At 42.2% G+C, this 13,636-nt stretch overlaps 1 protein-coding gene across 5 annotated transcripts in view; it reads right to left on the reverse strand.

Moving 5' to 3' along the window:
• Positions 1 to 13,636, reverse strand: part of LOC136376335 (uncharacterized) — a 116,882-nt gene that overhangs the window by 85,211 nt on the left and 18,035 nt on the right. Inside the window, exon 4 of one of the 5 annotated variants that reach the window (XM_066342286.1) lies at positions 3,381 to 4,372. The exons of 3 other annotated variants lie outside the window; for them this stretch is intronic. In XM_066342286.1, the coding sequence (XP_066198383.1) occupies positions 4,226 to 4,372 (147 nt within the window). In that variant the 3' untranslated portion in view covers positions 3,381 to 4,225. Of the gene's footprint in view, positions 1 to 3,380; positions 4,373 to 11,727; positions 12,901 to 13,636 lie in introns of those variants that run through there. One more of the 5 variants, XM_066342288.1, reaches the window with a different exon arrangement.

Below are 13,636 nucleotides of genomic sequence, written 5' to 3' on the forward strand. Positions count from 1 at the left end.
CTGACAGCCACTATTATTTGCGTCTTTTTGATCAATCTAAGTAATTGTTATAGTTGGAATCATAAAGTATTTGTCCTTTTGTCTCTGGTTTATTTCACTTAACATTCTCATGGTTTATCTATGTTGTAGTATATTACAGATTCTTTTTTTAAAGGCTGAATGCTATTCCATTGCCTGTATATACCACACTTTGTTTACCTAGTCACCCATCGATGGACACTAGTGTTGCATTCACATTTTAGCTACTATAAAATCTATCTCCTATGAACATGGGTGTACAAATATCTACTGAGACTCTGCTGTCAATTATTTTGAGTATATATCTAGAAGTGGAATTGCTGGGTTATATGGTAATTCTGTGTTTAACTTTTTCAGCTTCTGCAATAATGGTTTACAAAGTGGCTACACCATTTTATCTTTCTCACCAATACACAAGAATCCCAACTTCTCCACATTGTTACCAGCACTTGTTATTTTCTGGATTTTGGTAATAGCCATACTAGTGGGTATGAGATGGAATCTCATTGTATTTTTAAGTCTTTTTCAAAAATTTTTTCCATTGAGTTAAGAGAGAGAGTGAGAGAGGAAAGGAGAGAAAGAGAGACAGAAACATCAACTCTCTATTCCACCTTGTTATTCTATTTAGTTGTGTACTCACTGATTGCCCTGATGTGGGACTGAACCCACAACCTTGGTGCACAAGAATGATAATTTATCCACTGAATCACCTGACCAGGGCCTATTTTTAAGTCTTTTTAAATTGAAGTATAATTGACTTACAATATTCTATTATTTTATGGTGGACAACATAGTGACTCAATATTTATATACATTATGAAGCGATCACTATGGTAGTAGGTCTAGTTAGCTTCTGTCACCATACAAAGTTATTGCAATATTATTGACTTCATTTTTTTGTGCTGTTGGGTACATCCCAGTAACTTATTTATTTTATTTTTTATTGATTTAGAGATAGAAGAAGAGAGAAAGAGAGAGAAACATCAATTTGTTGGTCCACTTCTTTCAGCCTTCATTGATTGGTGTTTGTATATGCCCTGAGTATATAGAGTTATATCTTGTTCCAATGATGTATTTTTTTTAGAGAGAGAAAGTGACAGAGAGAGAGAGAGAGAGAAAGAAAGGGAGAGAGAGGGGGAGTAGAGAGATGAGAGGCGTCAACCCACCATTGCTTCACTTTAGTTGTTCACTTATTGCTACTCACACGTGCTTTGACTGAGGGCTCCAGCCAAGATAGTGACCTAGTGACCTTTTGTTCAAGCCAGTGACCTTTGGGTTTAAGCCAACGATGTTGGGATCATGTTGGTGATTCTGTGCCCAAGCAAGTGACCCCGCACTTAGACTGGCAAAATTTCCAACCAGGGACCTCAGCATTTTAGGCGGATGCTCTATCCATCACATCAGCACTGGTCAGACCCCTTCTCCTATGTTTACCATCTCCCAACCCATATCTCTCTGAAAACCACCAGGTTATTCTCTGTTTCTATGAGACTGTTTTTGTTTTGCTTTGTTCATTTGTCTTGCTTTTTAGAAGCCACATACAGTAACCTCACACAGTATTTGTCTTTCTCTGTGGGATTTATTTCACTGAATATACTACCCTCCAGGACCATCCATCTATGTACAAATGGCAAGATTTCACTCTTCTATATGGCTGAGTAATATTACACTACACACACACACACACACACACACACACACTGTATTTAATATATATCACATCTTCTGTATTCATTCATTTACTGATGGACACCTACATGATTAACATATTTTGGCTATTATTAACAATGACAAAATGGACATAGGCATGCATTTTTTTTGAATTAAAAATAGTATTTACATTTTCTTTAGAAAAAAAGCAGAAAAGGAAATGGTTGGTCATACAGTAGTTCGAATTTTAATATTTTGAGAAATCTCATTGTTATTTTGATCCGCATTTCTTTAAGAGACAGATTCTGGACCTGACACTCAGCTTTGGGCCATGGCCCCCAAGCTGGATCATCTGCCCTGGCCATCTTGAACTGACCCTCCCTTTCCTTGGGAATCTCTGCAGCTGAGGCTCACTAAAGTCCAGCACCACCACCTGTCAGTGGTCTGAGTGCCCAGCTCTGCAGGGGCAGTCCTTGTACCCACACACGTGTGGGGCTGCAGGGAGCTGACAGATCTCTGAAGTCACAGAGGAAGGAACCCCTGTATGGGTCAGAGAGACCATAGAGAGGAAAGGATGTGGGGGATCAGGCATCCACTGGGGACGCCTTTCCTGGGATGACCTGGAAATGTGCCTCCTCCTTTAAAACAATGCATGGAAATATCAACCTCTACAGCAACAATAAAAGCCCTGTCACTCTAAAAGAGAACAGAGGGATGAGTCCCCATGTCCTTCTGTTCCCTTGGAGCCTCTGCTCCGGTATTGGCAGCACCTTGTCCTGTCTGTAAGGAGTGCTCTACAAGCTTCCGAGGGTGAAAAGTCTTCAAAACTGGAAGAATTGGGGCATGATGACTTCATGCACAATATTTTTCATTACTTTAAAAATATTTTATTTATTGATTACAGCAAGAGGAGGAAGGGGGAGTCAGAAGTAGCGACTCTCAGTTGCTTCACTTTAGTTGTTCATTGCTTGCTTGTCATATGTGCCTTGGCCCAGCAAGCCCAGGGTTTCCAACGGTGACCTCAGCGTCCCAGGTCCACGCTCTATCCACTGCGCACCACAGGCCGGCATCATGCACAATGTCTAAATCTTTGCGCGTTTAACAGCAAACATATCGTGGTGAAAATGTATGTACTAAACGGGAAGACTGGATTAGTGTTTGGAAGAATAGGCTATCCTATAGAGAAAATCTTTAATGTAAAGAAAGAAAACTGTGTGGAAATAGCTTTGAGGGTGGAAAGCTACCCTCGCTGCGTTTTGTCCTCAGTCTTCCAAAATGTTACTGCTTTTTGGTGTGTGGGGCTCCGTGAACTCTAAGGTCATCGAACTCTTGACTTCCCTTCATTCCTCTTCCCCTCCCAGTGCCCAGGCTCTTCTTCAGCTGCTCCAGGGGCCACAATCAGTTCCTCGTTTTTGCCTTCGCACGTTTTGTTGCAAACTCGAAATCACAGGCACAGGAGGAGCAGTGGTAAGGGTGGAGAGTTTGCTTCGACGCTGCTGCAGGGCGCTGCGTCAATGGCCCGACCCCAGCCCCAGCTCTGAGAGCCACAGGCAGGGTCACCATGTCTGAGCTGGGCACTGAACGCCCCGCCCTCTGTTCCCGAGGTCCTTCCACCCTGGTCCCACCCCCGCGTCCTTAGTTATGACACTCCCTGGCCGGTATCTGGTCCCAAACATCTCCGGGTCTAAACCCCTCACTACTGCCCCTTCCTCAGTCCCTTCTTCACTGGGGAGTAGCCCCGCAAAGCCCTGGCTCCAGCCTTCACCTCCACCCGTCTCCACACCCGGAAACCCTCCTGGCTCTCGTCTCAAGAGTCCCCACCGGATCCTTTCTCCTCTCGCCCTGTCCCTGGCTATCTGTTCTGTGTGGACGGCTCATCTCTGCGTCGGGAGGACTCTGCAACCCTGGAAGCTCGTGATGGCCCCTCCCTCCAGCTCCTTCCCCTGCAAACCCCCCCCCCCCCCCCCCCCCCCCCGCGCGCGCCTCACACCCTGCGGGGAGCCCAGCTCCACTGCCTTCACCCAGTCCTCCTTCCTTAAGGGTCTTCGCTCACAGGTACTCGCGGGACTTGCCTTCGTGACCAAGGCCTTGCGCGCCCTCTAGCGGCCCCCACAGTTAGAGGAGCATCGGCTTCCTCCGCCTTGGTTCTGAGACCCCCACCTCCATCCTTGAACTTAGTCTGACGCTCTCTGTGTCTGAGTCTTTATTTTATCTGAGGCCGATTGTTCAGAGCATACTGCTGAGAAGTAAAAATGCTGTTGTGTGCCTGCTGTAAAAAGAAAGCTTTGATGAGCAGTTTAGGACTCAATGCGGAAACATTTAGGAACGTGTAATATTTTTTGAGGTGTGATCAGCACTTGAATGTTCCCGTGGCTGCTTGGCCACCATTACAGGTACAGCCGGGCGTGCGCCCTCTGGAGGCTGCAGGGAGAAGCGTCTCCTTGGGTCCAGCTTCAGAGGCGGTTCTGCTCCTCTGCACCGTGGAGGTCATCATGTAGCCTTTTCTCCCTGTACTTTCGTCCTTGCGTCCCTTCTCACTCTGGCCTCTGCCTCTCTCTTATAAGGACACTGTGATTCTATTTAGGATAATCCAGGACATCTTCCTGGATTTCAAAAGTCTTAACTTCATCACATCTGCAAAGTCCTTTTTGTCTTGTGAAGGAATCACAGGTTCCAGGATGTGACTCTGGATACATTCAGTGGCCTAACAAGTATAAGAAGACTTCGAAAAATTCAGAATTCATATCTAAAAGCTATACCGAACACCATATTTTCCCAAACCTATTTACTTTTTACAAGTTAAACTTCTCTTGAAATTCTGACAGGAGATCATGTTACCTCGTGGTTGTGAAGGTCTCCAAACAACTTCAGGTCTTACTTTTCCTCAGAGCCTGAGGCACAGGGACACCAGGAGGATTAAATTTCAAAACAATAGACCCAGTCTTAGGAGACAGATATTCTCTGGGTCATAACACTGGCAAGAAATTTTAAGGAGACTTATGTATATTTCAAAGGCTCCGAGAAAGTACATGCAACTACAAATTGCCATTGTGTTTCTAAGAAAATGGTCTAAAAAAGCGTGGGTCAGAGACCTGGAGTCAGGAAGATCCTGTCTAAAGGTTAATGACTCTGAGGGAACTTTAACACCTCTAGGCCATAAAAAACTCCTTTCTGCATAGTAGGAAAACATAACTACACCTTTTTCGGCCAAAGCCCAGTTTTCATCTCTATTAGATCTAGCAATTTATAAACAAGTGCAAACTAGCTGATCTCCCAGAAAGGTGTGCTTCTGGAGTTTTCCATGGAGACATTACATTTCTCTGTATAGTCACCTTTCTTTTGATTAAACATCATCTCCAAAGAAGAAGAGTATTCTTTTTTTCCTATTTATTTATTTATTTTTAGAGAGAAATGAAGGGAGAGAAAGACAGAGAGAGAGAAAGAGAGAGAGAAACAGCATTCTGTTCCTGTATGTATCTACACAAGGAATCAAACCCACAACCTCTGTGTATCAGAACGTGGCTCTGACCAATCAAGCTAATGGTTTCTTCTTATATTCTAAAAGAAAAGTATTATTGATCCTACAACATGGCTGCTGGCACTTGATTTTTTTTTTTTTTTTTTTGTATTTTTCTGAAGCTGGAAACAGGAAGAGACAGTCAGACAGACTCCCGCATGCGCTGGACCGGGATCCACCCGGCACGCCCACCAGGGGCCATGCTCTGCCCACCAGGGGGCGATGCTCTGCCCCGACCAGAGCCACTCCAGCGCCTGGGGCAGAGGCCAAGAGCCATCGCCAGCGCCAGGGCCATCTCCGCTCCAATGGAGCCTTGGCTGCGGGAGGGGAAGAGAGAGAGACAGAGAGGAAGGAGAGGGGGAGAAGCAAATGGGCGCTTCTCCTATGTGCCCTGGGCGGAAATCGAACCTGGGTCCCCCACATGCCAGGCCGACGCTCTACCGCTGAGCCAACCGGCCAGGGCTGCTGGCACTTGATTTGGCCTGATTAGATAGATACCTAAGTGCAGAGGAACTGACATTTACTATATTGTTTGTTCTGTGGCAGGTTTTTCTGTGAAAGCTAAGATGGAAATTGTAACAGCTTCATGAGGTTACGAAGCCTCTACTCTGTTCCCCTCAGCTCCCCACTTCATCTGCTGTCTCTCTCACTTTGAGTGATGCTCTCTTCTCCGAGATATACCAAAATACCTATCAAACTAAGCTTAGATCCATAGAGGGTTAGGTCTTTTTTAATTCTGTGGGCAGCAGTCTAAACTCAGCCTTTTTTGTATTGCCAATGATGTTTCCAATGATATTTTATTAACAAAAAGGGCAGAGGCATACTTATCTTAGACAAATAAACCTATGGTCATGAAAATGAGAATACTCAAGAAGACTTTAGAAAGTTTTTTGGAAGAAGTCAAACAGCTAGAAAAAGATCAGTGTTCTTATCTACATGGGTGTCCTCTTGTTCTTTCCTATTGTCCAGGACCCTCCACATGTCCACTTGGAGAAGAGACAGAGCTCAGATAATTGTTAGGTTATTATGTGTTTTTTTTTCTGCTTGTCCCACAATCACTGCCCATCCTCTGTGGCATTTGGTGTCACCTCCACTGTGGAGAAAGTACAACTGACACAAACCAGAGACTGGATCTGGTATGAAATGTGACCTTAAGTCAACAAAATGCCAGTGTGTGTTCACATTTTAGACCATTTATTGACTCAATGCAGGTCTTTTAATGACTTCCACCTTTACAACAAATCTATGAAAAAAGTGCTATAATCTATTCTGGGTTTAGTAACATGAAACTCAAGGAACTTGTTATACACCCAGCTCAAGGAACTCACTTTTACTGGAACACAGGAGGTTGGTGACTTCACATTGATAATCCCCAGCAACCTGCCTTCTGATGGGGTCTGTGGTCCTGGGATAGCTTCATGCCCTTATTTCATTATATCTTGCTCATCTATCTGTAGGTAAACCTTTAGGAATGGATAGTTTCAGGACTTTTACTTAGAAAGTGGAGCATTTACACACCACAGGCCATTTGATATATCATTTGTCTGAATTGGTCTACACCAGGCAGATGAAAGTGATTTCAGAGAATTGGGCAACATGGAGAATGGTGAATTTTACCTAACATTCCTGGAAGGTATGACATCAATTCTCTATAAATTCTTTTAGAAAATAGAATCAGAAGGAGCACTTTCTAATTCATTCTATGAGGCTGGCATTATTTTTATACCCAAAGCGATATACACATTTGTATGCAGGTTTTGGTGTGAGAATATGTTTTTAACTTAATTTGGCAATACCTAGGAGCATAATTGCTTTATTGCATCATAATATTTTCTTTAGCTTTGTGAGAAACTACAAAACTGTCTTCAAACTGTATGTTCAAGTTCCTATTCTCACCAGAAATGAATGAGAGTTCTTTATTTGCATTTCAGTTTTATAGAGGTACACACACACACACACACACACACACACAAATACTGCATGGTAATACTGATATGTGGAATCTAAAAAAATGTATCAAACTCCTAAAAACAAAGAGGAAAACAATGGTTGCTTGGTGTGGGTGTAATCGTTCAGAGGGTGGTAAAAGAGCACAACCTTTCAGGTACATGAAGGATAAGGTCTGAGGATCCAATGTAAAACATGTTGAATCTAGTGGATAAAGCTCTATTGTGTAGTTAAAATTTACTGAGAGTTGAACTTAAATGTATCCATGATATATATGACAGATGGTGGATATGTTAGTTAACTTACTGGGACTACTTTTTTCACAATGTATATGAATGTCAAATCATCACAATATACACTTTAAATTTCTTACAAGTTTATTTGTTAGAGTTTCTCTTGCTCTGCATCCTTACCTCCACTTAGTAATGCTAGTTTTCCAAATTTTGGCCATTTCAGTAACACTAGAGCCATGAGTCCAGGTAAATTCTATGGTATAAAGCAAGGGTCCCCAAACTTTTTACACAGGGGGCCAGTTCACTGTCCCTCAGACCATTGGAGGGCCAGACTATAAAAAAAACTATGAACAAATCCCTATGCACACTGAACATATCTTATTTTAAAGTAAAAAAACAAAACAGGAACAAATACAATATTTAAAGTAAAGAACAAGTAAATTTAAATCAATAAACTGACCAGTATTTCAATAGGAACTATGGGCCTGCTTTTGGCTAATGAGATGGTCAATGTCCGGTTCCATATTTGTCACTGCTAGATGTAACAAATGATGTGACGTGCTTCCGGAGCCATGAGGTGTGCAGCCCACATCACTGGAAGTAGTACTGTATGTGAGCGATGCCATGCTTTGCGTCTCTCACTGACCACCAATGAAAGAGGTACCCCTTCCGGAAGTGCGGTGGGGCCGGATAAATGGCCTCGGGGGGCCGCGTGTGGCCCGCGGGCGGTAGTTTGGGGACCCCTGGTATAAAGGTATCTGTGATGAAAATGATACCATTTGTAAGTTATAGCAAATCTTAATAAGAGACTTACAGTATATTCCCAAAGGATTATGCAGCATGACCACACCATCTGCATCAGAGAACTAGACGTGAGTTAGAAATCATCTCCTGCCTGACCAGGCTGTGGCGCAGCGGATAGAGCATCAGACTGGGTTGCAGAGGACCCAGGTTCAAAACCCCGAGGTTACCTGCTTGAGTGAAGGCTCATCTGGTTTGAGCAAGGCTCATCAAGTTGAGCCCAAGGTCACTGGCTTGAGCAAGGGGTCACTTGGTCTGCCTTAGTGATGCAGTGAGGAATTGATGCTTCGCATCTCTCTCCCTTCCTGTCTGTCTCTGTCACACACAAATACAGACACATAAAAAGAAAAAGAAAGAAAGAAATCAGCTCCTGGCATCCTGCTATGGCTCAGTAGAGATCTATCATCTGACAATGCAACTTCAATTGCCTGTAGGGACAGAGTTGTCCATCATGAGTTACACAATATTATATTAATACTGACTAGAGACAGTCACAACAACAATAATGAAGAAACAAGGAACATAAAACTCAGCTAGTTGACATAAACTGACCCCTATCATTGAAGTAGCACCCACAGTGACAATAACAACAAACTGGAAGTCACAAAGTAGTCACAGGATGAAAAGTACAGCATAAGAAATATAATCAACAATGCCATAGTAACTATGTACAGTACCAAAAGGACACTAGACTTATCAAGGGAGTCAATTCATACATTATATAAATGTCTAACCACTATGCTATACAGATGACACTAATAGAAAATAGCATTGAATGTCAATTGTAGTTGTAATACATAAAGTTAAAACACAAAGGGGAAGAATGGATTTTTAGAAAGAGAGATGAACAATGGGGGAGCAAATGCCTGGGGTCAACTGCGCCAATACAAAGTGGCGATCCTTTGCCCAGGTAAGAACTCAGAAGATTTCACAACCAGACTCTTGACTGAAGAAGAGACTCATTCCTCATGAGGATGGTGTCTGGAAAACCAACACAAGTGTAGACCTGTTGTTATACCAATCCTTCTTGGAAGGAAACTACAGACATTATTTGGGTAACTACATACTTGTAAAAGTGGAATTCACGGATGTTTCTAGAGCTCTGAAACATGGAGCCCATGTTGACCTGGCCCCATTAGAGTCAAGTCTTAGACATGTGGGAAATTGATGGATTCCTTGCCCACATCTGAGGCACATTGGCCCTAAGGGTCTGAGACCCTACCAGTGATTATTTCTCCAGATCCAGATGTATAAAAAATAATGGCTACAGTTAGGAGAATGCTCATGCTCACAGTGGGTCCTAGACGTCTAGGTAAAAGATATTGTAATTGGAAAAACAAAACAGCTGTTTAGTGGAAATATGTAAATCTATCCCACATCTAATAATTAAGTAAAACATAACCATATCACACCTCAGGGTAAATAGAGGGAATTGGGTCATCATGAGGACTCAGGCCACTCTGGGGCAACCGGTGCCGTAGAAGAATGTAAGCAGTCAGGTTGTCTACTGCTGTGAACTCCAAGTCAGAAGGAAGAGAGGAAATTTGTAGCAATCACTTGGAAATGTAGCCAGATTAGGAAAGCAATCTGAAGACTTGAAAATATGGTAAGGATTGACAATGTGAGCAAGATGACAGTTAATGTCAACGTAAAAATTGCATCCAAGTTTAAGGGGCAAGGACGACTTTATTTATCACCAGTGCAGTACGGCAGAGAGACTGAATAAAACACTCTTGAACTGAAGGCTGGAGAGATTATAAAATGGGGAGAGAGAATTGCAGGGCATTATGTTTTCTAATGGGTCTTACAGTCAAACTTCCCATGTAATCATGGCTGGAAGTCTTTTTACATCTTGTTCACAGTGGTGTCCACTTAAGTTAGGCTACTACCTTCCTTCAGGGACTGGCACACAGGGACACCAGGAGGATTATATAGCCTCCAGGAACATTTCATTTCAAAGGGATGAGCCCAAGCCCTTGAGAAAAACGTTCTCTGTGTCCTAAAACTGTCAAAAGGCTTTTATGAGGCCTTGCGTCATAGCAATAGGCCTGAGCATTTACAAATTACAATTTCATTCCTAAAGGAAATGTTCTAAGGAAAACGGAGGCCAGGGGCCTGGAATCAGGAAGAGCCTGTCTCGAGGCTTGGGACTCTGAGGGAACAATAAGGCGTTAGGTATTAACAGAACTTTTCTTTCTGCACAGTGGAGAAAACCTCAACTAAATCTCTTCCAGCAAAGACCCAGTTTGCATCTCCACCAATTCCTGCAATTTATGAACACGTGTCAGTTCCCCAAAACTTATAAACTGGAGCAAAACAGCTGAGTTCCTGAATAGGGAGAGACAGGATGTGATTGCTCAGAAAGCTGTGCCTCTGGGATTTTCTATGAAGACATTACACTTTTCTTTATAGTCGACTACCCTTTGTTCACACATCATTTCCAAGGAAGGGTATTCCTTTTTAAAAAATTTCTTATTAACTTTAATTTATTGTATTAACATGGATTCAAGTGTCCCACTCAATATAACTCCCTCAACCACCCCCTTGTCCTCCATTATCCCTCCTTTGCCTCTCCCTCCTAACTCCTCTCCCCACCTTCCCTTTGGGATTTGCTGTGCTGTTATCTGTATCTATGTGTTATGTGTATATAATTTCACTAATCCTTTCACCTTCTCTGATTCCATCCCCTTCTCTTCTTTCCCTCCGAAAGCTGTCCCTCTGGTCCCTGTGACCTGGCCTCTGCCTCTATTCTGTGCCTCAGTTCACTTTGTTCATTAGATTCCACATATAAGTGAGATCATGTGATATTTGTCTTTCTCTTCCTGGCTTATTTCACTTAGCATAATAATCTCCAGGTCCATCCATGCCATCACAAAAGGTAAGATTTTCTTCTTTTTCACAGCCGTGTAGTATTTCATTGTATTTATGTACTACAGCTTTTTAATTCACTTGTCCACTGACGGACACTTGCGCTATTTTCAGAGCTTGGCTATTGTATTCTTCAACTTAAAACTTTGCTACTCGAATTGGCCTGGTGTTTTTATAGGTATAGCTACATTGGACACTTATTACATACTTTTCTTAGTTTTGTCAGGTTGAATTTCACAAAGCCTCTTAAAATGAGGAAGCCTCACTTCAGATTTCACCAGAATCTCTATCACTCTGAGTTATGTTCTAAATGTCAAGGTCACAGAAACATCTATCAGGTCCACCTTAGCTCCAACAACTGGTGAGTCATTTCTTATTCAGTGGGCATCAACCCCTGCCAGGACATTTGAGTCAAAGCCTTGCTTGTATCACCAATGTTTCCAATTATATCCTATCAACAAGGAAGACAGAGTCTTAATGAACCTACACAGAAACTAATGCCATGAAAATAAGATTCAAGAAGACTCTAGAATTTCTTTCAGTGATATCAGGCAGGAAAAAATAACAGAAAAATAAAAAATATTAAAAAATAAAAGAATATAAAAATGAAATACAAAAATTATAAAAAGAAAATAAGGCACAAGAAGGCTTTAGAAATTCTTTAAGAGAAAGGAGACAGGAAAAAACCCAATATTTTATTTCTGCTTATAACTTAGTTTACTAAATTGTAGTAATTTGGTGATAACATAAGGGAAAAGAATACGGGTCTGTACTCTAGAAAACAGAACATCGAAGTGACATCAAATTCCAAAGAAAACCCATCATCACCCTTCATCAACTCTTTCAGTGCTGCTGATCCATTCTCATTCTGCTCCATCCTGCTGAGCACTCTCCTGTCCTGAATGGGATTATGACCCAATCTCCTCCTAAGACCTGCTCCCCGTGTACAGACTCACTGGCCCCACATATGCTGAAGTGACCTTCCATTCTGGGAATCATTGCCACTTGTGCCTTGGAAAGCCCCAGATTTTTTGCTCACCAGACTATCTTTCCAAAAGTTGTCCCACAGGAATGCACTGGACCTCAGTCAGTGTCCAAAGTTGTTAGTCCAGCCATCTGAGTTGTGGCTGAAGGGGCAATCAGAACGACCATTTCTCGTAGCCTTGGCCATCTGTGGTGGCTTCAGGGTTCCTCTCATCTCATTATGAAATACTGTTAAACAGTTTCTAAACTGTAGAATTTTAATCTTTCTTTCTCAGAAGTGTAATGCTCAGGCCGTGTTGTTTAAAATAAACATATACTATTGTTTACCTGGTATAAAAAGAAAAAGGATATAATTTAGGTCTCAATGGTTACGCCCTAGAACATTAATTCTTTTGCTGACGTAAAAGCTGTGCTAGGTGCTAATGATGCTATGACAAATTAGCACATACCAGTGAATAAACAACCCAGATTCATCGCTAAAAGGCTGTGTGCCTAAAATCTCCAGTTGGTCTTACTGGAATGACATTTCTCCAGAGACTCTTGAAGACAAACTGACTTCTTGCTTTTCAAGCTGCTGGAGGCTACCCTTATTCCTTGGCTCACAGACACTAGCCTGTCTACACATCATCTCCTTCCTCCTCAGAACCCTAATCTTTGCCCCTGCTGCCTGTTTAACACCCACCTAGACAGTGTTGGATAATCTCTCCAGGTCAAATATTTAACTTTCTTTCATTGGCAAAGGTCTCTGAATCATATAAAGGTCGCAGGCTTTAGGCTGTGAAACTGTTGCAGACCCGTATTCAGCCCACAGTAGTATACACACTAAATTTAGCCATTTTCTCCTGTTATTCTATCTCATTTAATCTTGATTATTGGTCCAACCTGAAAAACATTTAAAAGTAGAATTAAAATTAATGTTTCTGCCAAACATCTTTATCCTGTCCACACTAGCTTTTCCTTTCTTCCCTCTCCAACTTTTCCAAATTCTGGTGTAGCAATGCAACGCCTTCATTTTGGCCCCATCAGGCTCCTTTGAGACGCTGACCTCCAGAACGAGATAAGAAACTCAATGCCTGTCTGACTTGGTTACTGCAGTAGTTAGTCACAGCAGACATAGAAGACTAAGACACCCCCTGATGAGACTCTATGCAGAGCTTCAAAGAAAACAGTGTCTTACAAGTCAGCACTCCCCCTTCCAGGCTGTGCTGACACCACTCTGCTCAGCAGACCCACCACAGGATCAAATCTCAGCACATCCAAAATAGAGATTATTAGGTTATCAAGGGAAGAAAGGTGAACAAACCTCAAAAGAACAACAGAATGCAGTTCATATGCAGAACCAGGATCTTTCTGTGAGCCAGATCAAAAGATTCAGGTATAATGAATGGTTCACAAATCTGAATAAGAAGGAGAGAATGTGTCATCAGAACACAGGCTCATATCACATAAAAGATTTAAACCAAAGGCAAGAGCCTCAAAATATAGTCTTCGTACAATGCTGAAATACCTATTGGAGGCCCAGAATAAATGATTTCCAGGTTAAGTAAAGAGACCTAGAACTGCAGATATTCATGTTGTATAATGAAGAAGTTATGTGGTCATTGCCCCTGGTCCTGGA

Source organism: Saccopteryx leptura, chromosome 6, assembly GCF_036850995.1.
Source record: "Saccopteryx leptura isolate mSacLep1 chromosome 6, mSacLep1_pri_phased_curated, whole genome shotgun sequence".
NCBI classification, from domain to species: Eukaryota; Metazoa; Chordata; class Mammalia; order Chiroptera; family Emballonuridae; genus Saccopteryx; species Saccopteryx leptura.